The sequence below is a fragment of the Durio zibethinus genome, chromosome 23, assembly GCF_047325235.1.
Source record: "Durio zibethinus cultivar Kanyao isolate XHJ-2024 chromosome 23, ASM4732523v1, whole genome shotgun sequence".
Lineage (NCBI taxonomy): Eukaryota > Viridiplantae > Streptophyta > Magnoliopsida > Malvales > Malvaceae > Durio > Durio zibethinus.
In genome coordinates, this window is record NC_143184.1 from 15,713,170 (window position 1) to 15,741,090 (window position 27,921).

Here is a 27,921-nt window from a genome sequence, read left to right on the forward strand (position 1 = left end):
TAAGGAAATAAAATTTTGGACTCTTTGATGGCACACATTTAATCCACCTTGATTTCATACAATCCAATTCAATTTTGATCTCAACAAAGAAGGCTAATGAGCCAATTTAATATTTTAAAATTCATTAAAAAAATAAAAAAATTAAATTTCAAACCCAAAACAAGGGTTTTTTGAGAAAATTTGTCGGCAAACTGCCCAACGCATAGATCTCAAAAAGTTACATGGAATAAAAAAAAAATTGTCTCGATCCGACCACCGGGCGCAAAGCTATCGCCATTTGAAGTTGGGATGGATACATCACCACTTAAAGCACACCCTAATTTTACTTAAACGCACCGTTTTAATAATTGATAGACCATAATTACCGAATGAAAGCGGAACCAACATTTTTCGCGGAAGCGCACCGTATCTGTGTTCGGATAAAAGTTTATTTTGCCAAGTCAATTTGGATGGTCCCGCCTACACCAGTTCAGATACCTGCCCTCCCCATCTTATTAGGGTTTCTGAATCGGGAGGAAAACTATCCCTCTATTGGTAACAGGTTTTACATCTTCGATTTCTGGCGACGCACACAATCCCTCTATTTGCAACAGGTTTTCCTCTATTTTACCCGCTTTCTCTTCCAAACAGATAATGTCTCATTGATCGATTTCATTATTTTGCAGCAATCAGTAGTCCGTTGATGTAAAGTAGTGTTCTGGGATGTGTCTGACATGACTTGAGATGAATAGGGACTTCTGCTTTGCCAACATTGGACTCTTGTCTTTTATTTAATACCAATTTTTCTCGTATTGCAGATATTTACTTTTTTCCTGTACATTTTTCTGTTCAAAAGGGTAATCGTTGGTAATCACACAAGGAAAGTTTGAAAGAGGTAATGTATCTCACAATTTCGTTTATTACGTGTCTTCTATTTCCCGATTATTTTAATAATCTATTTACCTGCCTTTTGGGGGTTTGGGGTGATAAATGACACTGCTCCTAATATCATGTATCGCATATTCCATGAATAACATGATTTGACCAACAAACAAAGATGCCGTAGCAAGGCGGACAAATAGAGGTTTACTGCTCTCCTTCCTACATCAATCATACAGGGTTGAGCCGTTGTCTCTTCTTTATGTCTTGTCTAACTACTTTTGCTCCTCTTATTGCCTTGATGTAGGGTATTGTTCAAACTTGGACGTCGTCAAATTGGACAATCTTGACTCTTTGAGGTAATGCTCCTTTTAACTCTGTCACTTCAAGATTATGCCATTGCTTGTACATAGTCTTCCTTTTGAGTTTTTCATTAAGCTTTCTGTTATCGAAACCACATCTCAAACATAAGGTTAAAAATATGATTTAGGGAATATTCATATTATTAAAATTATATTATAGACAACCAAAAATAATGAAATAATGAAATAATTTATACTATTAAATAACCCCAACCGTAGTCCTGCAGATAAAATTATTTATAATATTATACATCAGTGGCTTTCCAGGCAATGGAGTCCTTGTGGTATATTGCATTAAAAATAGGGTCATAAGAAATTAAATAGTCCTGCAGATAGGAAATTAAAAAAAAAAAAACATTACTCTCCAAAATAAGCAGACATCATCAAAATATATTGTAGAAGTTAATTGTCTGATTCAAATCTGACTTCAGGCTTAGGATACTTTAATTGTCTGATTAAAGCATAAATGAACATATCAAAACAGAATCCTATGTTAACCCTTGGATTCCATCAAACTTTAATACCTTTCAACCAACATTCAGACCTCCCTTGTATTTTGCATGGCTTGAGTATTTCTTCTACCATCAACTTTTGACTAATCGGTGCAAAACTCATGAGAAAGAAATTTACTTAAGCGCATTTTTTTCACAGCTTACAACATCTTTAATGGAAAAGGCTGCATTAGAAAAGGCTTTTATATGTATACAATTTCTAGTAAAGAGACTCTGAAATTTGTTCAAAGCAAAATCTACTATGATAAATTTCTAGGAAGATCTCCATTAGAAAAGGCTTTATATATGCATACAATTATTTTTTCCACCACATGGGCTGCTCTCTATTGGTGGCAGACAAGGTCGTCATAAGAAAGAACCGGCTGTAGCAATGAATATATGAACATGTAAAAAAAACCTTCAATTAATCAAATACATCATCCAAAATCACAACTATAACAAACATGATTAACATAATTGACTTGTAAGTAAATAAACATATTTTACCTTCGATTAAAACAAACATGGTTAACTAAACATATTGTATGGTTCAGCATTAACTAAATTGAAATTTTGTTGATCCAGTAGGTCTGACTAATAAGTAATTTGAAATTTGTTGAAATTTGTGTTCTGTTTATTTAGGGGAAGTACTGTCTGACTTTAAGGGTAAAAAGGGAAAGAAAAATCAGGGTTTATTTTTAGAATAACGGACATTCTTTGAAACTAGACGTTTTGTTTGTGGGAGGTACAAAATCATTAAAATAAAGAAGATGAAGGAACAGGTTTGTTCAATTTGACCCGCCGCTCCAAAGCTATATTTGTCTTCCCAGTCCTTTAATTCGACAACTTAGATATGTCCACTTGAAGAAATAAAGATCAAGCCCAAAAATTTAAATCTGCCCAACTTTGGTATTGTCATTCCTTTCCTTCCTGTCATTCATTTACTTTTAAAAAAAATTTTGTTTTATTATTATTATTCATTTATTAATTTATCGTTATTTATTTATTTATTTATTATGTATATTTTTAGAAAATATAAAATATATTCCAATAAAAAGAATTTTTATTTACTTTTAATTAAGAAAAGATAAAAAAAATGACTCTAAATATCATTTTAATTAAGATTAATTTTAGAATAATATATGATTAATTGATACTAATTTCTCACACGTAATTAAACTTTTGAACTAAGTTCTATTTAAAAAACCATAGTCTATTCTTTTATACTCCTAGTCAAGCTTAGGATTTTTTTAAAATAAGATAAATTCAATAAGTTGACCAATTTCACATAAATAAAAAAAAATTGATAACTACTTATTTTTATATCTAGTGGTCAAGTTTATAGACTTATATGTTACGATGCCTGTGATTTTTCTCATGGTGTTAATTTGATCTCCAAATTTCTTGTTAATTTTAATAAATTAGTACTATTTCATTTAGAAAAAGCTTTTATAAATAGAAATAAATTTATTTGTAACAAAACAAAATAACATAACAATTTGAAATAAATAATTGTTCAAATACTCATAAAGATTTGAACTTGTTAGGTAAATAGATTTATTTTTTAAATCTTTTACTTATTAATTGTCTTAATATTAATAAATTTGTAATATCTTATTCGAAATAAGCTTCTACGAACAGAAAAAATCATTTTATGACAAAACAAAAGGTTATAGTAATTTGAAATAGATAATTATTCAAATAGTCATAATTATTTAAATTTTTTTGGTAAATAGATTAATTTTTTAAATCTTTTAATTAATAATTTTTGGAATCTTAATAACATTCTGAGATTTTAACCATTAATCTTACTAACTTCTATGCAATCAAAAACGTCTTTATTAACTTCTAAGTTTTCTATTTTCTCTTCAATTTTTGTGATTATTTTACTGCATTTTCTTTTTCAGTCATTAGCACTGATTGGAGATTTCAACAATTGGAACCCTAATGTAGATATTATGAGCCGGGTATGTTATGCTTTCTTCTACAAGAATAAATGCCATGTGTGTATTGAATTGTTATTTTCCATGTCTGTGAGAACTGACCTGCCATTGATGGGTTACTTGACATTAAGTGTAGTGAAGTACATAATAATTGAGCAATACTTTAGTAGAAGCACCTACAAATGATTTTCTTTGATTGCTTTCTGATTCCTCTCCTCCTATACATGACATACATAATGCAGTCACAAGATGGAGTTGGTGCTGTCAAAATATCAGTAACTCCACACTTTGTTTCTGAGGCAGCCTTCTTGCAATTTTATATCTATTGATGAACTACACATCATTTGTGTTACTTTTAATGAACTACTGTCTCCCCTGCTTTTCTCTTTGACTCTGACCTATGGGCTCTAAGATGTATGCCTTAAGAAACTGTAGTATTTGCAATAGCAGCTGTTCATAAGTCAATGCTTATATCTTCTCTAAATGCTCATGCTGAAAGAAGTTAAAGGTTATTTAAGCTTGGTTTATCAAAACACTAGCTTAATGTTAAATCTGAATGTAAACATGGATCTTTTTATGTATATATATATATATATATGTGAGCATGAATATTTTTCTTAATGGACCAAAGATTAGGTGTATAGTCTGGTGCAGTTGGTATTCTTAAAAGCTCCAAATAGAAAAGAAGATAAACCTTGTCAAAGTTTTTATAATTAAGTGCAAAAGTCACCTTGCTTATGTAACAATTAATTGTATCAACAAATTCATATATTTAATGCCATGCAGTCTCAAGTATAAAAGGGAAGGTGACTGTGTTCTAAGTGCTTAGAAAGCTGTGTTGATTTACATTGGTAATGTCTATTTCTATATTTAAATAACATCTAGTGTTTAATTCTACAAATATTAATTGTTTTTTAATAGAATGAGTTTGGCGTTTGGGAGATCTTTTGGCCTAATAATGTTGATGGTTCACCACCAATTCCCCATGGTTCTCAAGTGAAGGTAAATTACCTATAGATGGACATAAGTTTGGCTCTTGAAAGTTATTGTGCTTACATTCAAATGCTACTTGTTTATTTAATCTTGCAACTCTTTCCTTGTAGATCAACAATGTATTTAACCTTTGGATCATGACCTATGGACTAGGAACCTTTAAGCATGATGCTTTTTTTTTACACTGATCCTATTGCATGTGCATATGGTTTGAATAAATCATTGGTTTGTACTACAACCTTCACAATAATTAATTACTAGAATTCATGACATAAAGGCATTGAAGTATTTAATGGGGTGGTCTCCAAGTCAAGCAAAATTATTCAAGGTAGCTGAGCTCAAATCCAACTAACTCCCGCCCTAAAAAGAAGGGAGAAAGAAAGAAAAGATGAAGATGGACAAAAAAAAAAAGCATTTTTCTGGTGGACTGTTATGATCATGTCAATTATCATTCATCCAAACCTCCTTTTCCATGTGTCCATTTTAACTTTTTGACCATATAATTGTAGATTCGTATGGAAACTCCATCTGGGATTAAGGGCTCCATTCCTGCTTGAATCAAGTTCTCTGTTCAAGCACTAGGTGAAATCTCATACAATGGAATATACTATGATCTGCCAGAAGAGGTACATTTAGTGGCTGTTTGATCTTTTGGTTTTGTTGGAAAGATTAGATAACTTATTCTTTTCAAACTACAAGCAGCTGAAATATTTGGAGCTTGGGGAAAATCAGAAATACCAACTAATGTTTATGATAATTTTAAAATGACTGCATATGTGTGGAAAAACATAGACAAAAGCATGTATGCATGCCTGCACACAATTATGATTAATTGATTATATTAACAAATAATGAATTTCTTATTCATCTTAGAGTAGGTTGTTTTGAGGAACGTCTTCCTTTCTATCGTTAATATTAAGCTCAATGCCCTTAAAGCTTTTTAAGAAAACAATTTTGATTGGTTCTTTTTCATATATGAAGTCAGTTTCTAAGTTGTGTTCTTGCTTGTTCAAGTTTAATCACTGCACAGCACAGTCAACTTAGTTTAGTCTGAAATATGTGTCTTATCTCAAATTTTTGTACTCTCTAACCAGACTAATGATTTTTATACTGTAATAGGAAAAGTATGTATTCAAACACCCTTAGCCATAAAGAGCAAAATCACTTAAGTCTATGAATCACATGTTGGAATGAGTAGCATGGTATGCATCTTCCTTTCCCTTGCATGTAGCAAATTGTTATTCAACTCTTCTGTCTCTATGCTGAATCGCATTTCCTTGATTTATTTAATCTTAAAAGAGGAAGCCTTAAGTTTGATAAAAAGCTTCATTAAATGCTATCATGTGTGGGATCTTATTTTTTATGCTATTTCTTTCAACCCTTCCTATGAAGTGTTCCTATAAGGTTTTGAGACCGAAAAGTAAAGCAGGAAGTTTTATAAGACAATACATTTTACAGGAAAACTTATCTTAGTATTTGTATTTAAACTATCAATTTTACCCCCCCACCCAAAAAAAAAAAAAAGGAAGATTGAGAGACATTTTGACTCGTATTGAACATCTTTAAGAGCATTAAATAGTATAGCTATCTGGAAAGGTCTGTAAATTTTGAAAAGAAACTTTCCTGCATCCCGTAGGCAGGGTGGCCACTCTTAAAGAGAAAATCTGCCAAATTAAGCTAGCAAAAAGCCATGTAGGTGTACACAGCCTACATTTCGTGTTCTTTGGTTAAAGGAAGTCCTTCCATTTGGATTATACTAAATAATGAGTATGACTTTAGTTAATGATAATGCAAATGCCAAACAGCTAGTGACTTGGATCTCTGTTAACTGCTTTGTGTATAGAATTATCTTAAATAGCAGCTTCAAATCAATAACATAGAAGTTGGTTTGATTGCATTTCATTGTGATTCTTCACCCATTTCTAAAACCCATTAAGAAGCCTAAATTTGCAAATAAACCAAAATTTATCTCTAGTTTTCATCATACTGTCATTCAAAGAAAATTTGTCCCACAAACACCTTTAGTCTTTATCTTCCATGCTACATTTTGGTATGGTTAATCCATTCCCTAGTTTTCTTAATATTATCAACTTTGAGATGCAGGAGCCAATAATTAACACATATGCCAACATTAGAGATAATGTGCTTCCCCACATTAAAGGACTTGGATATAATTATGTTCAAGTCATTGGAATTCAAGAGCACTCGTATTATGCTAGATTTGGGTATTATCTCCATCAAAATATCAGCTCATCTTTATTTGTTGCTGTTTATGTTTGTTAATTTGTACTAAAAATTTATGTTTTAGATGTAAACAGAAATATTTCTTCAGAATTTAGTTTTGGTTATGGAAACTAATCTCTTCTACTTTTAACAAGTTGCATTTAATATGTTGTAGGTATCATGTGACATACATTTTTTGCACCAAGCAGCCATTTTGGAACCTCTGATGATCTTAAGTCACCGATAGATAGGGCTCACGAGTTGGGTCTACTTGTTCTTATGGATGTTGTGCACAGGTAATAATAGTTGGGTCAGCTTTATTTGCTGTTACAGTTTTTGTGCAAACTGTTTTTCCTGGCTTTTTCGTACCAAAAATAAAAATATAAACTCTTTTTCTTCTTCTTTTCCTGCTTAGACTGTATGGTCATTCTTCTAGTAGACTTGATGCAAATATGGCCATGAGAATTTAGGTTATTATTCGTCCTTACTCTTACTATGGTTTTTTCTAGTTGCTTTTGGCTTCCTAAAAGGTTTCTAAAGAGCAAACCTAAAAGGGAGAAAGCAAAGTCATAATTGTTTGAAAATATATATGTTAAATGCAATAGAATTTGTAGTATAATTGTTCTATTAAAAGAGAAATCATAATATTTTGTTCTACAAGAGATTATATTTTTTATTTTTAATTCTTTTAAAATATTATTGTTTTTTCTACCCAAATGTACTTTTTGCCTTTGGAAGCAAAAAGCTAGTAGCAAAAACAACTACTAAATGGAATCTTACTGTATTGTTTACAATGAAAGTTTTTATCTTTTGCAATTCGTTATTCTTATCTAAGCTGTAGCAAATTTTTATTCAAGTATTTGCTCTATTGCTTTGAGTAAGTAATCTTTTGCTACATGTCTTAGTTAATTTTTATTCTTTAGTTAAATTAAGTTATTATTTAATTTTCTCATCCATCTTTGTATCTAATTGATGTTTGACGGCTACAGGCATGCATCTAATAATATGTTAGATGGATTGAACATGTTTGATGGAACTGATGCTCGTTACTTCCACTCAGGGTCAAAGGGTCACCACTGGATGTGGGATTCTCACCATTTTAATTATGGAAGCTTTGTACTTCTACTAAAACTTCTCTTAAACAATAGCTTGTTGAAAAATTTTGGCTTCCTTCCATCCTGTTGTGTGTAAATATTAATTTTTACAAGTTGCTTTAGGTACTAAGGTTTCTTCTTTCAAATGCAAGATGGTGGCTAGAAGAATACAAGTTTGATGGGTTCAGATTTGATGATGAGACTTCAATGATGTACACCCATCATGGGTTACAAGTAATATCTGAGTGAGTTTGCAGATTTTCTATTTTGCTTGGTGTTATATAATAAGCTACCTGCATGTTCATAAGTTAATTATCAAAGTTTTGACTTTATGTCATATAGAGAAGTAGAACTGATGTAACTGTGGGAAAACACTTATTTACAGCTGGTTGTAATATTGTAATCTGTATATTTATATTTGTATCTCTAGAATTAAGTATTTGTATCCCTAGAATTAAGGACAAAAATTAGGATAGACAATCCCTTAATTATAGGATTAGTTTTTTAGGAAGATTTAGTTTCTTAGTTTAACCCCTAGTTAGTTGTATATAAACCTAAGGTTCTTGTGTAATTCTTAACGAGCAGTTTTTTAATATGCATTCAGTTTCCACACTAATTTATTTCTTAGTTTTTTCACATGGTATCAGAGCTTTAGGCTTTTCTTAGGAAGCAAAATTTTTCAGCCTTCATTGCTGAATTCTATTTTAGGCCTTCATTGCCGAATCCTGTTTAGGCCTCTATTGCCGAACCCTTTCAAAAAAAGATATCACTACCACCCAATTTGATGAAATATCAACTGAAAAAATCACTAGAGTACTACAAATGTCTCGGAAACAAGGTTGCTAAGTTCAAATCCAACTAACTCCCGCCCTAAAAAGAAGGAAGAAAGAAAGAGAAGCTGAATATGAATAAAAAAAAATTCTCGTGGACTGTTATGATCATGTCAATTATCATTCATCATAACCTCCTTTTTCTTGCATCTATTTTAATTTTGTGACCATATAATTGTAGATTCATACGGAAACTCCATCTAGGATTAAGGACTCCATTCTTGCGTGGATCAAGTTCTTTATTCGAGAACCAGGTGAAATCCCATACAACGGAATATACAATGATTAGCCAGAAGGGGTATAGTTAGTGGCTATTTGATTTAGTTTTGCTGGAAAGATGATATAACTTATTCTTTTCAAACTATAAGCAGCTGAAATATTTGGAGCTTGGAGAAAATGAGAAATACCAAATAATGTTTATGATAATTTTAAAATGACTGCATGTGTGTGAAGATACAAAGACAAAAGCATGCATGCATGCCTGCACACAAATATGATTAATTGATTAAATAAACAAATAATGAATTTCTGATTCATCTTAGAGTAAGTTGTTTTGATGAGCGTCTTCCTTTATAACGTTAATATTAAGATTAATGCCCTTAAAGGTTTTTAAGAAAACAATTTTGATTGGTACTTTTTCATACATGAAATCAGTTTCTAAATTTTGTTCTCGCTTATTCAAGTACAGTCAACTTAGTTTAATTTGTAATGTGTCTTATCTCAAATTTTTGTACTCTCTAACCTGAATAATGATTTTTATACTGTTACAGGAAATGTATTCAAACACCCCCAGTCAAAAAGACCAAAATCACTTAAGTCTATGAATTACATGTTGGAATGAGTAGCATGGTATGCATATTCCTTTCCCTTGCATGCAGCAAATTGTTATTCAACTCTTTTGTCTCTGTGCTGAATTGCATTTCCTTGATTTATTTAATCAGGAAACTTTAAGTTTGATAAAAAGCTTCATTAAATGCTATCATGTGTGAGATCATATTTTTTATGCTATTTCTTTCAACCCTTCCTTTGAAGTGTTCCTGTAAGGTTTTGGGACTGAAAAGTAAAGCAGGAGGTTTTCGAAGACAATACATTTTACAGGAAAACTTATCTAAGTATTTGTATTTTAACGATCAAGTTTACCCCCTTTCAAAAAAAAGAAAGATCGAGAGACATTTTGACTCGCATCGAACATCTTTAAGAGCATCAAACAATATAGCTGTCTGAAAAGGCCTGTAAATTTTGAAGTGGAACTTTCCTGCATCCCGTAGGCAAGGTGGCCTCTCTTAAAGAGAAAATCTGTCAAATTAAGCTAGAAAAAAGCCATGTAGGGGCATACAGCCTACATTTCGTGTTCTTTGGTTAAAGGAAGTCCTTCCATTGGGATTATACTAAATAATGAGTATTACATTAGTTAATGATAATGCAAATGCCAAACAGCTAGTGACTTGGATCTCTATTAACTGCTTCGTGTATAGATATATCTTAAATAGCAGTTTCAAATCAATAACATAGAAGTTGGTTTGATTGCATTTCATTATGATTCTTCACCAATTTCTAAAACCCATTAAGAAACCTAAATTTGCAAATAAACCAAAGTTTATCTCTAGTTTTCATCATACTATCATTCAAAGAAAATTTGTCCCATAAACACCTTTAGTCTTTATTTACCATGCTACATTTTGGTATGGTTAATCCATTTCCTAGTTTTCTTAATATTATCAACTCTGAGATGTAGGAGCCAATAATTAACACGTATGCCAACTTTAGAGATGATGTGCTTCCCCGCAATAAAGGACTTGAGTATAATGCTGTTCAAATCATGGCAATTCAAGAGCTCTCGTATTATGCTAAATTTGGGTATTATCTCCACCAAAATATCAGCTCATCTTTATTTGTTGCTGTTTATGTTTGTTAATTTATACTAAAACATTATGTTTTGGATGTAAACAGAAATATTTCTTTAGAATTTAGTTTTGGTTTTGGAAACTAACCTCTTCTGCTTTTAACGAGTTGCATTTAATATGTTGCAGGTATCATGTGACAAACTTCTTTGCACCAAGCAGCCGTTTTGGAACCTCTGATGATCTTAACTCACTAATAGATAGGGCTCAAGAGTTGGGTCTACTTGTTCTTATGGATATTGTGCACAGGTAATAATTGGACTTGTAGGAGAATATCATTACCAGAAACACACCATTCAGCTTTATTTGCTGTTACAGTTTTTGTGCAAATGGTTTTTCCTAGGTTTTTCATAGCAAAAATGAAAATATAAACTCTTCATCTTCTTTTTCTGCTTAGACTGTATGGTCATTCTTCCAATAGACTTGATGCAAATATGGCCATGAGAATTTAGGCTGTTATTGATCCTTACTCTTACTATGTTTTTTCTAGTTGCTTTTGGCTTTCTAAAAGGTTTCTAAAGAACAAACCTAAAAGGGAGAAAGCAAAGTCATAATTGTTTGAAAATATATATGTTAAATGCAATAGAATTTGTAGTATAATTTTTCTATTAAAAGAGAAATCATGGTATTTTGTTCTACAAGAGATTATATTTTTTATTTTTAATTCTTTTAAAATATTATTGTCTTTTCTATCTAAATGTACTTTATGCTTCTGGAAGCAAAAGGCTGGTAGCAAAAGCAACTATCAAATGGAATCTTATTGTATTGTTTACAATGAAGGTTTTTATCTTTTGCAAGTCATTATTCTTTTCTAAGCTGTAGCAAATTTTATTCAAGTATTTGCTCTGTTCCTTTGAGTGGACTGTTATGATCATGTCAATTATCATTCATCCAAACCTTCTTTTCCATGTGTCCATTTTAACTTTTTGACCATATAATTGTAGATTCATATGGAAACTCCATCTAGGATTAAGGGCTTCATTCCTGCTTGGATCAAGTTCTCTTTTCAAGCACCAGGTGAAATCCCATACAACGAAATATACTATGATCTGCCAGAAGAGGTACAGTTGTTGGAAAGTTTATATAACTTATTCTTTTCAAACTATAAGCAGCTGAAATATTTGGAGCTTGGGGAAAATCATAAATACCTGCTAATGTTTATGATAATTTTAAAATGACTGCTTGTGTGTGAAGATACATAGACAAAAGCATGCATGCATGCGTGCACACAAATATGATTAATTGATTGTTGTAGAAAAACTAAGAAATTAAACTGTGTGAAAAACTAAGAGTAAAACTGAATATATATTGAAAAATTGCTCCTTAAGAATTATACAAGAACTCTAGGTTTATACACAACTAACTAGGGTTAAATTAGGAAACTAAATCTTCCTAAAATTTGATCCTATAATTGAGAGATTATCTATCCTAATTTTTTGTCCTTAATTTTAGGGATACAAATACTTAATTCTAGAGATACAAATATAAATCTACAGATTACAAGATTGCAACCAGCGGTAAATAAGTGTTTTCCCACACTCCTCCTCAAGTTGGTGAATAGGTGTTTTCCATTCCCAGCTTGAAAATAATTCTTGAAATGTTGCACTGCTGAGACCTTTAGTCAGCACATCTGCAAGTTGACTCTTGGTTAATACATAAGGTGTACAAATCAACCCACTGTCTAGTTTCTCCTTTATGAAATGTCGGTCTACTTTAATATGTTTTGTTGTCATGTTGCACAAGATTGTGTGCAATGCTTATTGCAGGCTTGTTATTACAATAGAGTCTAATTGGTCAATCCCACTTAATCTTCAAGTGTTCTAGGATAATCTTTAAGCATAGTAGTTTTCAAATTCCTTGAGTCATTGCTCTGAACTCTGCTTCAGCACTTGATCTTGCCGTTACATTCTGTTTTTTACTCCTCCAACTCACAAGATTACCACCTAAGAAAGTGCAGTAGCCCAAGGTGGATCTTCTATCAGTTACTGAACCTGTTAATCAGCATCTGTACATGCTTCTAGAATTAGCCTCAAATTTCTTTTGAATAAGATACCTCTCCCGGTATTGGCCTTCAAATAGTGCAATAGACAATAGACACCCTTTAGGTGCACTTCTTTAGGACTATGCATAAATTGACTTACCACACTCATAGCGTATGCTATATCAGGTCTAATATGCGAGAGATAAATGAGTCTTACAACTAATCTTTGGTACATCTCTCTATCTATAACAGAATTTTCATTTGCTTCTCTAATTTTATAATTAGGATCTGTAGGGGTATTTGTAGGTTTGCATGCAAGCTTCCTAGTTTTCTTCAAAAGATCCATCACATATTTCTATTGTGAGATGAAAATTCCATGCCATAAGTGAGCTACTCTAATTCCTAGGAAGTACTTCAATCTCCCTAGCTCTTTTATCTCAAATTCTCTAGTCAAACACTGTTTTAGAGATTCTTTCTCTTTTTCATCAACATACACTAATAAAACTGTGACTCTCCCTGAATCAGAGTGCTTGATAAACAATGTGTGATCTCTACTCTATTTATATCCCATTGCTAGAATCACTTTGGCAAATCTCCCGAACCAAGCCCTAGGAGATTGTTTAAGGCCATATAAAGCCTTTTTCAGCTTGCATACTTTGATTGCTTCTAGATGACCTCCAAATCCCGATGGAACCTTCATATATATTTCTTCTTCCAAATCACCATGTTAAAAAGCATTCTTTACATCAAATTGTTGAAGGTGCCAATTGTGATCTGCAGCTAATGATAACAAAATCCTAAATGTATTCATCTTGGCAACTGGAGCAAAGGTTTCCTGATAATCCACTCCATAGGTTTGAGTATAGCCCTTAGCCACTAACTGGCTTTATACTTTTCAACAGTACCATTCGCCTTGTATTTTATAGTGAAACCCCATTTACACCACTAGATTTTCTTTCCTTTTGACTTCTCTACCAATTCCTATGTCTTATTTTTCTCCAAGGCCTCCATTTCTATTTTCATGGCTTGCTTCCATTTCTCTTTGGGTAATGCCTCAGATAATGTAGTTGAAATAGAAATAGTGTTTAGGCTCAAGCAAATTTTTGTCAGATGGTGAAAATTTTTCAAATGACACGAAATTAGAGATTGGGTATAATGGATGCTTAGTACATTCTCTGGTTCCTTTCTTAATGGCAATAGGCAAATCATAATCACTAGTTATAGTTTTAGGTGATTCATGCTCATTTTGAGAAACAGAGTCAAAAACTATAGTTACTGCATTTCTAGAGTTAGGATCAGGTTCTTGGACCGGCATTGGTTCAGGATCTGAAACTTTTCATCTTGAGTACACCTGTAATTCCTTCATAGAATCAAGAACAATATTATCCTTTGTCACATCTTTTGTGTTTGGAATGGGTTTAAACTCAAATTCAGTGTTTGACTTAGTCTCAACAAAAACGGGTTTCAACTTAGAAGAATTAATGGGTAAAAATGTTGAAGAAGAGGAAAATCAAGCAAAAAAGTTTTTATCCTTATCTTCCATGAATGAAGTTTCCCCTTAAAGATAAAGTTGAGTAAAAAATGGTTTACTTTTTTCAAAAGTGACATTTGTAGACACAGAATTTTTTGGTAGGAGGATGATAGCACTTATACCCTTTCTAAGTTGATGAATACCCCACAAATATACACTTAATCTTTCTTGGATCCAACTTTCCCTTATTATGATTGTGAACATGAACAAAAGATGTACAGCCTAATATCCTAGGTGTAAGGTTGTTTGTAGTATTAAGGTTGGGATAGAATTGTGAGAGTAGTTCCATAAGAGTTTTAAATCCCAGAACCCTTGAAGGCAATTTATTTTATAATATGTGTGGTAGTGAAAATAGCTTCCCCCCATTAAGATTTGGGTGTAGTTGCTTGAAAAAAGAAGGCTCAGCTTGTGGCTAGTAAATGGTTGTTTTTCTTTTCTGTCAATCCATTCTGCTATGGAGTATTAACACAAGATGAGTTATGGATAATCCCTTCCTTTTGGAAATAGGTGGATAGACCCTGGTTGAAAGTCTCTTGCATTATCAGACCTAAATGTCTTGATTCTCACTCCAAATTGATTTTGGATCAGGTTTTGAAAGCTTAAAAGCACACAATTCACATCTGATTTGGATTTAAGTAAAAAAAAACCCAAGAGACCCTGGCACAATCATCTATGAATGAAACAAGCCATTTTGCATCATAAATATAAGGGATTATAGTGGGACCCAAATGTCACTATGAATCAAGTAAAAGGAAGTACAACTTTTTTTGTTACTAATTGGAAAAGACATGTTTGTGCTTTGCAAGTTCAGGAACATCACAATGAAAATCTTCAATGTTTAATCCTTTGAACAAAGAAGGAAACATGTTTCTCAAAGTTCCAAAAGAAGGATGTCTAAAACAAAAATGATAAAGCCAGATTTTATCTTTATTGGAAGATTTTTCAGAAAGAAATGACAAAGGTAAACTATTCTTGATATTACTTGTTTTATTTGATGTGTCAAGATAGTATAGTCCATCCTTCTCCTTAGCAAGTTCAATCCTTTTCCTTGAACTCTGGTCCTGAAATTTACAATAGGAGGGATAAAAAGTCATTTTGCAGTTCATATATCTGGTAAATTTTTGTATAGATATCAGATTAATAGACAATCTGAGAACATAAACATTTTTAAGAACAAATGAGAGATTAATTTGAACATCTCCTAATCCTGCCACTATAGTAAGTGAACCATATGCAACAACAATTTTCATACTACTAAGACATAGGATATATGTACTAAACTTCTCTGAAGAATGTGTCATATGGTCTGTGGCTCCTAAGTCAAAGACCCAAGAACTCGTAATAAGCTTAACTAAGACATTTAATTCGTGAGAACCAGAAGCTTTATCTGAACTAGAAACCTTACCCAATGAACATACCACAGTAGGCTTTTCAAGGGTTTTCAATATGTTTCTCAGCTTTTGAATCTCTTTTCTGTTCAACTCTCTTTGTTTTCAAGACATTTGTAATACTTCGATGATTTTTCAGTTAACACTTCGTCAAATTGGGTGGTAGTGATATCTTTTTCTAAACTGAAACAAGTCTTAAGATATAACTAGAAATGACTCTTAGCAATAAAGGCTAAAGAAGGGAAAAATAAAATGGCAATGAAGGCTTAAACAGGTTTCGGCAATGAAGGCCTAAATAGGGTTCTACAATGAAAGCCTAAAATAAAAGTCAGCAACGAAGGCTGAAAATTTTACTTCCCAAGAAGAAGCTTAAAGCTCTGATTGCATGTGGAAAAACTAAGAAATAAAATTGTATGAAAAACAAAGAGTAAAACTGAATGTATATTGAAAAACTGCTCCTTAAGAATTATACAACTTTATATACAACTAACTAGGGGTTAAGCTAAGAAACTAAATCTTCCTAAAAACTGATCCTATAATTGAGAGATTGTCTATCCTAATTTTTTATCCTTAATTCTAGAGATACAAATATAAATGTACAGATTACAAAATTACAATCAACTGTAAATAAGTGTTTTCCCATAATTATATAAACAAATAATGAATTTCTTATTCATTTTGGAGTAGGTTGTTTTCATGAACGTCTTCCTTTATAACGTTAATATTAAGATCAATGACCTTAAAGGTTTTTAAGAAAACAATTTTGATTGGTTCTTTTTCATATATGAAGTTAGTTTCTAAATTTTGTTCTTGCTTGTTCAAGTTTAATCACTGCACAACACAGTCAACTTAGTTTAGCCCGTAATATGTGCCTTATCTCAAATTTTTGTACTCTCTAACCTGACTAATGATTTTTATACTGTAAAAGGAAAAGTATTAATTCAAATAACCCCGGCCAAAATGACCAAAATCACTTGAGTCTATGAATCACATGTTGGAATGAGTAGCATGGTATGCATCTTCCTTTCCCTTGCATGTAGCAAATTGTTAGTCAACTATTTTGTCTCTGTGCTGATGTGCATTTCCTTGATTTATTTAATCTTAAAAGTGAAAACCTTAAGTTTGATAAAAAGCTTCATTAAATGCTATCATATGTGGGATCATATTTTTTATGCTATTTCTTTCAACCCTTCCTATGAAGTGTTCATGTAAGGTTTTGAGACCGAAACGTAAAGCGGGAGGTTTTATAAGACAATATATTTTACAAGAAAACTTATCTTAGTATTTGAATTTTAACTATCAATTTTTACCCCTTCCCAAAAAAAAAGGAAGACAGAGAGACATTTTGACTTGCATTGAACATCTCTATGACCATCAAACAGTATAGCTGTCTAGAAAGGCCTGTAAATTTTGAAATGGAACTTTCCCGCATCCCGTAGGTAGGGTCGCCTCTCTTGAAAAAATCTGTCAAATTAAGCTAGTAAAAAGTCATGTAGGTGTGTATGGCCTACATTGTGTGTTCTTTGGCTAAAGGAGGTCCATCCATTTGGATTATACTAAATAATGAGTATTATTTTAGTTAATAATAATGCAAATGCCAAATAGCTAGTGACTTAGATCTATATTAATTGCTTTGTGTATGAAAATATCTTAAATAACAGGTTCAAATCAATAACATAGAAGTTGGTTTGATTGCATTTCATTATGATTCTTCACCCATTTCTAAAACCCATTAAGAAGCCTAAATTTGTAAATAAACAAAAATTTATCTCCTGTTTTCATCATCTTGTGATTCAAAGAAAATTTGTCCCACAAACACCTTCTGTCTTTATCTTCCATGCTAAATTTTGGTATGGTTAATCCATTTCCTAGTTTTCTTAATATTATCAACTCTGAGATGCAGGAGCCAATAATTAACACATATCCCAACTTCAGAGATGATGTGCTTCCCCGCATTAAAGGACTTGGATATAATGCTGTTCAAATCATGGCAATTCAAGAACACTCATATTTTGCTAAATTTGGGTATTATCTCCACCAAAATATCAGCTCATCTTTATTTGTTGCTGTTTATGTTTGTTAATTTGTACTAAAATGTTATGTTTTGGATGTAAACAGAAATATTTCTTCAGAATTTAGTTTTGGTTATGGAAACTAACCTCTTCTGCTTTTAACAAGTTGCATTTAATATGTTGCAGGTATCATGTGACAAACTTCTTTGCACCAAGCAACCGTTTTGGAACCTCTGATGATCTTTATGTCACTGATAGATAGGGCTCACGAGTTGGGTCTACTTGTTCTTATGGATATTGTACACAGCTACTAATTGGACTTGCACGAGAATATCATTTCTAGAAACACACCATTCAGCTTTATTTGCTCTTATAGTTTTTGTTTAAACGGTTTTTCCCAGCTTTTTCATACCAAAAATGAAAATATAAACGCTTTTTCTTCTTCGTTTCCTGCTTAGACTGTATGGTCATTCTTCCTAAAGACTTGATGCAAATATGGCTATGAGAATTTAGGCTGCTGTTGGTCCTTACTCTTACTATGTTTGTTTCTAGTTGCTTTTGGCTTCCTAAAAGGTTTCTAAAGAACAAACCTAAAAGGGAGAAAACAAAGTCATAATTGTTTGAAAATATATATGTTAAATGCAATAGAATTTGTAGTATAATTGTTCTATTAAATGAGAAATCGTAGTATTTTGTTCTACAAGTGATTATATTTTTTATTTTTATTTCTTTTAAAGTATTATTATCTTTTCTGCCCAAATGTACTTTCTGCTTTTGGAGTCAAAAAGCTAGTAGCAAAAACAACTACCAAATGGAATCTTACTGTATTGTTTACAATGAAAGTTTTTATCTTTTGCAAGTCATTCATTTCTAAGCTATAGCAAATTTTTATTCAAGTATTTTCTTTGTTGCTTTGCATAAGTAATCTTTTGCTATAAGTCTCTGTTAATTTTTACTCTTTAGTTAAATTAAGTTATTAATTAATTTTCTCATCCATCTTTGTATCTGACTGATGTTTGACGAATACAGCCATGCATCTAATAATGTGTTAGATGGATTGAAGATGTTTGATGGAACCGATGCTTGTTACTTCCACTCGGGGTCAAAGGGTCACCATTGGATGTGGGATTCTCACCTTTTTAATTATGGAAGCGGGTAGTATGTACTTCTACTGAAACTTCTCTTAAACAATAGCTTGTTGAAAAATTTTGGCTTCCATCCATCCTATTGTGCGTAAATATTAATTTTTACTTGTTGCTTTAGGTACTAAGGTTTCTTCTTTCAAATGCAAGATGGTGGCTGGAAGGGTACAAGTTTGATGGGTTTAGATTTGATGGTGTGACTTCTATGATGTACACCCATCAAGGGTTGCAGGTAATATCCGAGTAAGTTTGCAGATTTTCTATTTTGCTTGGTGTTATATAATAAGTTACCTGCATGTTCAGATGTTAATTATCAAAGTTTTGACTTTGTGTTATATAGAGAAGTAGAACTGATGTAACTTTTGGTTCTTATAAGTGGTGAAGCATCATTTCTCTATGTTTGTTTTTTAACTAAATTCTCTTGATGACCAAAGGGTGTCAATGTCATTGCATCTTTATAATATATTATCCCGGCTTAACCTTTGTTTTCTTGAACTTGCTGTGGGTAGCATTTACCGGAAACTACAATGAGTACTGTAGATATGCAACTGATGTAGATGCTGCTGTCTATCTGATGCTAGTTAATCATATGATTCATGGGCTATATCCTGAGGCTGCCACCATTGGTGAAGATGTATGTTCTATAACTCTTCTTTGAGTCACATTAAGCATCCTTCGACTTATAGTCATTTATCTGTTCCAGAATTATGATGTCCGCTCTAAGTCCCCTGTCTCTTCTATAACAACATTTATTGCGCTGGGTTGCGTAAATGGAATGGGGTTTCAATAGTTTTTTACATGATCCATGAGGATGCTAAGTGTAGAAATTGTTTTGAAAAAGTTTGCACACATGTACTTGTGTGTGTGTAAGCCTACCAAACATATGTGTATTGTACATGTTTTTCTTGTGATTAGTGTGTGGGAACTGTGTACGTGATTTTCCAGATCATTTACTTTTATATGTTTAAAATTTAGGCAGATCAATCTAAGAAAGAAATCAGTTCCTTGATGCTCAACAAAGTGTGGAGCAAGTATTTGGTCCTTTGGTGCAAGAAAAAATTGAGAATTTTACTAAGGCCATTAGAATTAGTCCTTTCTCTATTATTTCACTTTTATATGTTTATTTTATTTATTTGTGAATGTCTTCTACTTGTTTCCTTTATCATTTTTTTGTATTACATTGCTTAATATCTAACTTGTTAACTTTAATTTTTAGTAAAATGCTATTCTCCATTTATTTTATTTTATTTTTTTGGTCTTAGAAGTTGTTTTATGATAAGCTGATATTGCTCTCTCTGATTATAATCTCATCTGGCTTTCAGTGAGATAGGAATAACTTTAAGGGAGTGGGCACCAAGAGCTAGGGTTTGTTATGCATCATTTTAACATTTTGAGATTTTAACCTTTAATCTTACTAACTTCTATGCAACAAAAAAAGTCTTTATTAACTTCTATGTTTTCTGTTTTCTCATCAATTTTTGTGATTATTTTACTGCATTTTCTTTTTCAGTTAGTAGCACTGATTGGAGATTTTAACAATTGGAACCCTAATGCAAATATTATGAGCTGGGTATGTTATGCTTTCTTCTGCAAGAAGAAATGCCACGTGTGCATTGAATTGATATTTTCCATGTCTGTAAGAACTGACCTGCCATTGATGGGTTAGTTGACATTAAGTGTAGTGAAGTTGATAATAATTTAGCAATACTTTAGTAGGTGCACCTACAAGTGATTTTCTTTGATTGCTTTCTGAATCTTTTTCTCCTATGCATGACATACATAACGCAGTCACAAGATGGAATTGGTGCTGTCAAAATCTCAGTAACTCCGCACTTTGTTTCTGAGGCAGCCTTCATGCAATTTTATATCTATTGATGAAACTACACATCATTTGTATTGCTTTTAATGAGCTACTGTTTCCTCTGCATTTCTCTTTGACTCTGACCTATTTGCTCTGAGATGTATGCCTTAAGAAACTGTAGTATTTGCAATGCCAGCTGTTCATAAGTCAATGCTTATATCTTCTCTAAATGCTCATGCTGAAAGAAGTTAAAAGTTATTTAAGCTTGGTTTGTCAAAACACTTAGCTTAATGTTAAATCTGAATGCAAAGGTGGATCTTTTTATGTATATGTGAGCATAAATATTCTTCTTAAAGGACCGAAGATTAGGTGTATAGTCTAGTGTAGTTGGTATTCTTAAAAGCTCCAAATAGAAAAGTTAAGGAGACAAGCGTTGTCAAAGTTTTTATAATTAAGTGCAAAAGTAACCTTGCTTATGTAACAATTAATTGTATCAACAAATTCATATATTTAATGCCATGCAGTCCCAAGTATGAAAGGGAAGGTGACTGTGTTCTAAGTGCTTAGAAAGCTGTGTTGATTTACATTGGCAGTGATCTATTGTCTATTTCTATATTTAACTAACATCTAATGTTTAATTCTACAAATATTAATTGTTTTTTAATATAATGAGTTTGGTGTCTGGGAGATCTTTTGGCCGAATAATGCTGATGGTTCACCACCAATTCCCCATGGTTCTCAAGTGAAGGTAAATTACCTGTAGATGAACATAAGTTTGGCTCTTGAAAGTAATTGTGCTTGCATTCAAATGCTACTTGTTTATTATTTCCTTTTTCCACATTTTAAGTCAGAGTAAAAAGAAACTATAAAAACTTGCAACTCTTTCCTTGTAGATCAACAATGTATTTATCCTTTTGATCATGACTTCTGGACCAGGAACCTTTAAGCATGATGCTTTTTTTTTACACTGATCCTATTGCATGTGCATATGGTTTGAGTAGCAAAATTATTCAAGGTAGCTGAGTTCAAATCCAACTAACTCCCGCCCTAAAAAGAAGGGAGAAAGAAAGAAAAGATGAAGATGTAAAAAAAAAAAACATTTTTCTGGTTCACTAGTATGATCATGTCAATTATCATTCATCAAAACCTCGCTTTTCATGTGTCCATTTTAACTTTTTGACCATATAATTGTAGATTCGTATGGAAACTCCATTTGGGATTAAGGTCTCTATTCCTGCTTGGATCAAGTTCTCTGTTCAAGCACCAGGTGAAATCCCATACAACGGAATATACTATGATTCGCTAGAAGAGGTACAGTTGGTGGCTGTTTGATCTTTTGGTTTTATTGGAAAGATTAGATAACTTATTCTTTTCGAACTATAAACAGCTGAAATATTTGGAGCTTGGAGAAAATCAGAAATACCAACTAATGTTTATGATAATTTAATATGACTGCATGTGTGTGAAGATACATAGACAAAAGCATGCATGCATGCATGCATGCACACAATTATGATTAATTGATTATATAAACAAATAATGAATTTCTTATTTGTCTTGGATTGGTTGTTTTGATGAATGTCTTCCTTTATAACGTTAATATTAAGATCAATGCCCTTAAAGGTTTTTAAGAAAACAATTTTGATTGGTTTGTTTTCATATATGAAGTCAGTTTCTAAATTGTGTTCTCGCTTATTCAAGTTTACTCGCTACACAACACAACCAACTTAGTTTAGTCTGTAATATGTGTTTTATCTCAAATTTTTGTACTTTCTAACTTAACTAATGATTTTTATACTGTAACAAGAAAAGTATGTATTCAAACACCCCCAGCCAAAAAGACCAAAATCACATGTTGGAATGAGCAGCATGGTATGCATCTTCCTTTCCCTTGTATGTAGCAAATTGTTATTCAACTATTTTGTCTCTGTGTTGAATTGCATTTCCTTGATTTATTTAATCTTAAAAGAGAAAACCTTAAGTTTGATAAAAAGCTTCATTAAAAAATATGTGGGATCATATTTTTTATGCTATTTATTTCAACCCTTTCTATGAAGTGTTCTTGTAAGGTTTTGAGACCGAAAAGTAAAGCAACAGGTTTTATAAGACAACACATTTTACAGGAAAACTTGTCTTAGTATTTGTATTTTAACTATCAATTTTAACCCCCCTCCAAAAAAGAAAAAGGAAGACCGAGAGACATTTTGACTTGCATTGAATATCTCTAAGAGCATCAAACAATATAGCTGTCTGGAAAGGCCTTTAAATTTTGAAATGGAACTTGCTTGCATCTCGTAGGCAGGGTGGCCTCTCTTAAAGAGAAAACCTATCAAATTAAGCTAGCAAAAAGCGACATAGGTGTATACGGCCTACATTTTGTGTTCTTTGGCTAAAGGAAGTCCTTCCATTTGGATTATACTAAATAATGAGTATTATTTTAGTTAATGATAATGCAAATACCAAACAGCTAGTGACTTAGATCTCTATTAACTGCTTTGTGTATAGAAATATCTTAAATAGCAGTTTCAAATCAATAACATAGAAGTTGGTTTGATTGCATTTCATTATGATTCTTCACCCATATCTAAAACCCATTAAGAAGCCTAAATTTGTAAATAAACCAAAATTTATCTCTAGTTTTCATCATCTTGTCATTCAAAGAAAATTGTCCCACAAACACCTTCTGTCTTCATCTTCCATGCTACATGTTGGTATGCTTAATCCATTTCCTAGTTTTCTTAATATTATCAACTCTAAGATGCAGGAGCCAGTAATTAGCACATATGCCAACTTCAGAGATGATATGTTTCCCCGCATTAAAGGACTTGGATATAATGCTGCTCAAATCATGGCAATTCAAGAGCACTCGTATTTTGCTAAATTTGGGTATTATCTCCACCAAAGTATCAGCTCATCTTTATTTGTTGCTGTTTATGTTTGTTAATTTGTACTAAAATATTATGTTTTGGATGTAAACAGAAATATTTCTTCAGAATTTAGTTTTGGTTATGGAAACTAACCTCTTATGCTTTTAACAAGTTGCATTTAATATGTTGCAGGTATCATGTGATAAACTTCTTTGCACCAAGCAACCGTTTTAGAACCTCTGATGATCTTAAGTCACTGATAGATAGGGCCCACGAGTTCGGTCTACTTGTTCTTATGGATATTGTACACAGGTAATAATTGGACTTGCAGGAGAATATCATTTCTAGAAACACACCCTTCAGCTTTATTTGCTATTACAGTTTTTGTTTAAACGGTTTTTCCCAGCTTTTTTATACCAAAAACGAAAATATAAACACTTTTTCTTCTTCTTCTCCTGCTTAGACTGTATGGTCATTCTTCCTAAAGACTTGATGCGAGTATTTAGACTGTATGGCCATAAGAATTTAGGCTGCTATTGGTCCTTACTCTTACTATGTTTTTTACTAGTTGCTGTTGGCTTCCTAAAAGGTTTCTAAAGAACAAACCTAAGAGGGAGAAAGCAAAGTCATAATTGTTTGAAAATATATATGTTAAATTTAATAGAATTTGTAGTATAATTGTTCTATTAAATGAGAAATCGTAGTATTTTGTTCTACAAGAGATTGTATTTTTTATTTTTATTTCTTTTAAAGTATTATTGTCTTTTCTACCCAAATGTACTCTCTGCTTTTGGAGGCAAAAAGCTAGTAGCAAAAACAACTACCAATGGAATCTTATTGTATTGTTTACAATGAAAGTTTTTATCTTTTGCAAGTCATTCATTTCTAAGCTATAGCAAACTTTTATTCAAGTATTTGTTTTGTTGCTTTGCGTAAGTAATCTTTTGCCATAAATCTCTGTGAATTTTTATTCTTTAGTTAAATTAAGTTATTAATTAATTTTCTCATCCATCTTTGTATCTAACTGTTGTTTGATAAATACAATCATGCATCTAATAATGTGTTAGATGGATTGAAAATGTTTGATGGAACCAATGCTCGTTACTTCCACTCGGGGTCAAAGGGTCTCCATTGGATGTGGGATTCTCACCTTTTTAATTATGGAAGCGGGTAGTATGTACTTCTACTGAAACTTCTCTTAAACAATAGCTTGTTGGAAAATTTTGGCTTCCATCCATCCTATTGTGTGTAAATATTAATTTTTACTTGTTGCTTTAGGTACTGAGGTTTTTTCTTTCAAATGCAAGATGGTGGCTGGAAGAGTACAAGTTTGATGGGTTTAGATTTGATGGTGTGACTTCTATGATGGACACCCATCATGGGTTGCAGGTAATATCTGAGTAATTTCAAAAATGAAATTATCTTTGATTTTTTATACCTTTATTTCTTATTATTTGTTATATTTTTTATTTTTTGTACGTATTTTATAAACTAATTTTTTTTTTAATTTTGTAATTTTTTCTTCAATTTTGAAATTTTTATTACTTTTTGTATTTTTCTAATTTTTTTCTTTTGACTCATTATTTTTTTTCATTTTCTTACTTTTTTATTTTTTCTATTTTGTGCTTTTGTTTATTTTTAATTTTTTTTTCTCTTCTTTAGTACTTATTTTAATTTTTCCTTTTGCATTAATATTTTCTCTTATTTTATTTTTCTTTTTCTTTTTTATTTTTAATTTTTGTTATTTCTTTTTTATAAAAAATTTATAATGTTATAGATATTAAAGCATTGTTGAATGAGATTTTGACCTCGTTAGAAATGGAAGGTGTTTTGTGCATGTATACTAATTAGATATCCAATTAAGATCATCTTGTATTTTATCTTGAAATTTGTTTTTATTTATCGTATAATTTATCTAATTAACAAAATTATCTTGTATAATATTTTAATCTTTTATTTAATACAATTTGGATTGTATAATATTTATCTTTTATTTAATACAATTTGTTAAGAGATAATAATTATTTTTTTTATTTTCTTTTGGAAATTTATTGGCTTATATATAATAACACTAGTTTGAAACTGTTATATCTATCACTATTTATTTCATGTATCTATATTTTACATTTTTAACGATTTAAAAATTAAGAATTCTAAATTTAAAATCAATAAATTCAAATCAAATATTTCGCATCTAAACTTTCAAATTCAAATTATGTTTTAAAACATAAATTAAAGATTAAACTTCGTAGAATTTTTTTATTTCTTTATTTACTTCCTTTTATTTAACTTTTTTCTTTTTTTTTGCTTTTTATGCATTTTCTTAATTTTTCATTCATTGTTTTTCTTTTTTTTTGTTTTACAGAATACTTTTTTTCTTATTTTCATTCTATTACTTTTTTATTTACATTTTTTTCTTTTTACTTCGATTTTCTTTTTTGCTACTTCAATCTAATTGGTCAATCGCATTATTTTCTATTAATTTTTTTCTTTTTATTCTCTCTTAACTTTCTATTTTCATTTTTCTCATTTTTTATTTTTTTCTCAAGGTTTTTCTTTTTTATTTATATTTTTTTATTAACTTTTATTTCATTTTTTTAATCTTTTTCCTATATTTGTTATTTTTTTTGTTTTTCTTTGTATATTCTGAACTAAAAGTTTTTTCTATTTTGTATTTGAAATTTTTATTAATTTTATTTTTTTATGTTTTTTTGATTCGCTAAATTTTTATTTTGTTTCTTTTTTATTTTTATTTTCTTTCCTTTTCGGTATTTTGTTTAATTTTTTCTTTTATATTAATATTTTCTCTTAATTTATTTTTTCATTTATATTTTAAAAATTTTTGATAAAGTTCAAATTTTTTTATTTTTGTTCTTTTGAATCTTTTTTATTTTTTCATTTTTTTATTTTTTTTGTCTTTTTTTTGCTCTATTTTACAATTTTTTGATAACTTTTTCCCTTCAAAATTTTTCTTTTTTTCGCTTTTTTTTCATATGCTTTGATTGTTACTTGTTTTAATTTTTCTTTTTTTATTCCAAATCTTTTGTCTTTTCATTTTTATTCTTTTCTTGCTTTTCTTATTTTTTTCACAAATTTTCTTTCGTTTCTTATTTGAGTTTTTAAATTCTCTTTTTTTTTTTTGCATTAACTTTTCTCCTTTTTAATTTTTTGTCTTTGAATTTTTATATTGTTTTCTTATTATGTCTTATATGTTCTTTGATTTTTCGTATTTTTTAAACTTTTTTTTTTCATTTTGTCATTCCATTTCGTTTTTGAAATTTTTATTCAATTTTTTTCTTTTTTCATTCTTTATTTTCTTACTTTTTATATTTGTTATCGTATTTTTGTTTTTTTGTTTTTCTCTTTTTTCTGTGCTCTATTTATCCTTTTTCTTTTGCTTCAATTTTTTTCTAATTTTATTTTATTTTCTTTCTTTATTTATATTTTCATAAATTTTTATAATGTTTCAAAATTTTTTATTTTTCTACCTTTTTTTCTTTTTTTTTTTTACTTTATCATTTTTGGTTCTTTTCTGTTCCATTTTTTATAATTTTTCAGTAACTTTTTCTCCTTTCATATTTTTCTTCTTTTTTTTATTTATTTTTTCATGTGGTTTCATATTCTTTTGTTTTCACTTTTTTCTTGGTTTTAAAATTTTCTATAAACTTTTTTTCTTTTTGTTTTATTTCATAATTTTGTCTCTTCATTTTTTTTTATTTTTTTCTTGTTTTTCTCATTTTTTTCTCAAATTTCTTTTTTCTTTCTTGTTTCCATTTTTTGTTTTGCACTTCCCTGTTTTGTTTTTATTTTTGTTTTGTATTAATTTTTTCCCTTTGTTAATTTTTTAATTTTGATTTTTTTTAATTTTTTTCTTATTACTTTTTTTTTTGCTTGTGTTTTCTGAACTTTTTTTTTTCTTTTTTGTCATCTCTTTTCATTTTTTGATCTTTTAATTTTTTATCTTTGATTTTTTATACCTTTATTTCTTATTATTTGTTATATTTTTTATTTTTTGTACGTATTTTATAAACTAATTTTTTTTCTATTTTGTGCTTTTGTTTATTTTTATTTTTTTTCTCTTTTTTAGTACTTATTTTTAATTTTTCCTTTTGCTTTAATATTTTCTCTTATTTTATTTTTCTTTTTCTTTTTTATAAAAATTTTATAATGTTATAGATTTTAAAGCATTGTTCAATGAGACTTTGACCTCCTTAGAAATTCTAGGTGTTATGTGCATGTATACTAATTAGATATCTAATTAAGATCATCTTGTATTTTATCTTGAAATTTTTTTTTATTTATCGTGTAATTTATCTAATTAACAAAATTATCTTGTATAATATTTTATCTTTTATTTAATACAATTTGGATTGTATAATATTTATCTTTTATTTAATACAATTTGTTAAGAGATAATAATTATCTTTTTTATTTTCTTTTGGAATTTTATTGGCTTATATATAATAACACTAGTTTAGAATTGCTATATCTATCACTATATATT

General features: G+C 30.4%; 2 protein-coding genes across 71 annotated transcripts; both read left to right on the forward strand.

The window, feature by feature from the left end:
- Positions 1–405: 405 nt before the first annotated feature.
- Positions 406–18,762, forward strand: LOC111314672 (1,4-alpha-glucan-branching enzyme 2, chloroplastic/amyloplastic-like). Of its 50 annotated transcripts, none has more exons than XM_089753059.1 (18): positions 415–593; positions 798–874; positions 1,037–1,063; positions 1,166–1,217; positions 3,619–3,678; positions 4,576–4,656; positions 5,157–5,273; positions 5,767–5,849; positions 6,751–6,872; positions 7,046–7,166; positions 8,088–8,209; positions 8,976–9,048; positions 9,565–9,643; positions 10,530–10,651; positions 10,825–10,944; positions 11,640–11,756; positions 17,531–17,620; positions 17,794–18,051. In XM_089753059.1, exons 13-18 carry the CDS (start codon positions 9,632–9,634, stop codon positions 17,867–17,869), a joined length of 537 nt encoding a protein of 178 aa, XP_089609185.1. In that variant the 5' UTR covers positions 415–593; positions 798–874; positions 1,037–1,063; positions 1,166–1,217; positions 3,619–3,678; positions 4,576–4,656; positions 5,157–5,273; positions 5,767–5,849; positions 6,751–6,872; positions 7,046–7,166; positions 8,088–8,209; positions 8,976–9,048; positions 9,565–9,631; the 3' UTR covers positions 17,870–18,051. The 50 variants fall into 50 exon arrangements, 46 of the variants coding, with proteins under 46 accessions (XP_089609168.1, XP_089609166.1, XP_089609180.1 ...); XM_089753061.1 differs by having other exon boundaries at positions 8,117–8,209; XM_089753042.1 differs by lacking the exons at positions 8,976–9,048; positions 9,565–9,643; positions 10,530–10,651 and adding exons at positions 7,860–7,986; positions 18,637–18,762 and having other exon boundaries at positions 406–593; positions 17,794–17,878.
- LOC149512359 (1,4-alpha-glucan-branching enzyme 1, chloroplastic/amyloplastic-like) lies at positions 18,627–27,795 on the forward strand. Of its 21 annotated transcripts, XR_016332815.1 has the most exons (13): positions 18,627–18,762; positions 18,871–18,981; positions 19,259–19,383; positions 20,072–20,114; positions 20,260–20,319; positions 21,239–21,298; positions 21,745–21,861; positions 22,363–22,422; positions 23,309–23,436; positions 23,610–23,729; positions 24,485–24,590; positions 24,696–24,806; positions 25,195–27,795. XR_016332815.1 is itself a non-coding variant. In XM_089753070.1 (11 exons), the coding sequence occupies exons 3-11, from the start codon at positions 19,346–19,348 to the stop codon at positions 24,700–24,702; spliced, it is 633 nt and encodes a 210-aa protein (XP_089609196.1). In that variant the 5' UTR covers positions 18,627–18,762; positions 18,871–18,981; positions 19,259–19,345; the 3' UTR covers positions 24,703–24,997. The 21 variants fall into 21 exon arrangements, 1 of the variants encoding a protein (XP_089609196.1); XR_016332816.1 differs by lacking the exon at positions 25,195–27,795 and having other exon boundaries at positions 18,871–18,992; positions 24,696–24,997; XR_016332814.1 differs by lacking the exon at positions 25,195–27,795 and having other exon boundaries at positions 24,696–24,997.
- Positions 27,796–27,921: the final 126 nt, after the last annotated feature.

Excerpts from the sequence above, each read along its gene's own strand:
- LOC149512359 (XM_089753070.1), top strand. The coding sequence starts at position 19,346 with ATGGGCTATATCCTGAGGCTGCCACCATTGGTGAAGAT. Across the intron at positions 20,320-21,238 it reads ATGCAAATATTATGAGCTGG|ATCTTTTGGCCGAATAATGC; the intron begins GTATGTTATGCT and ends GGTGTCTGGGAG. Across the intron at positions 23,437-23,609 it reads TCGTATTTTGCTAAATTTGG|GTATCATGTGATAAACTTCT; the intron begins GTATTATCTCCA and ends AATATGTTGCAG.
- LOC111314672 (XM_089753042.1), top strand. Across the intron at positions 10,945-11,639 it reads CTTATGGATATTGTGCACAG|ATTCATATGGAAACTCCATC; the intron begins GTAATAATTGGA and ends ATATAATTGTAG. Across the intron at positions 17,621-17,793 it reads TCATATTTTGCTAAATTTGG|GTATCATGTGACAAACTTCT; the intron begins GTATTATCTCCA and ends AATATGTTGCAG.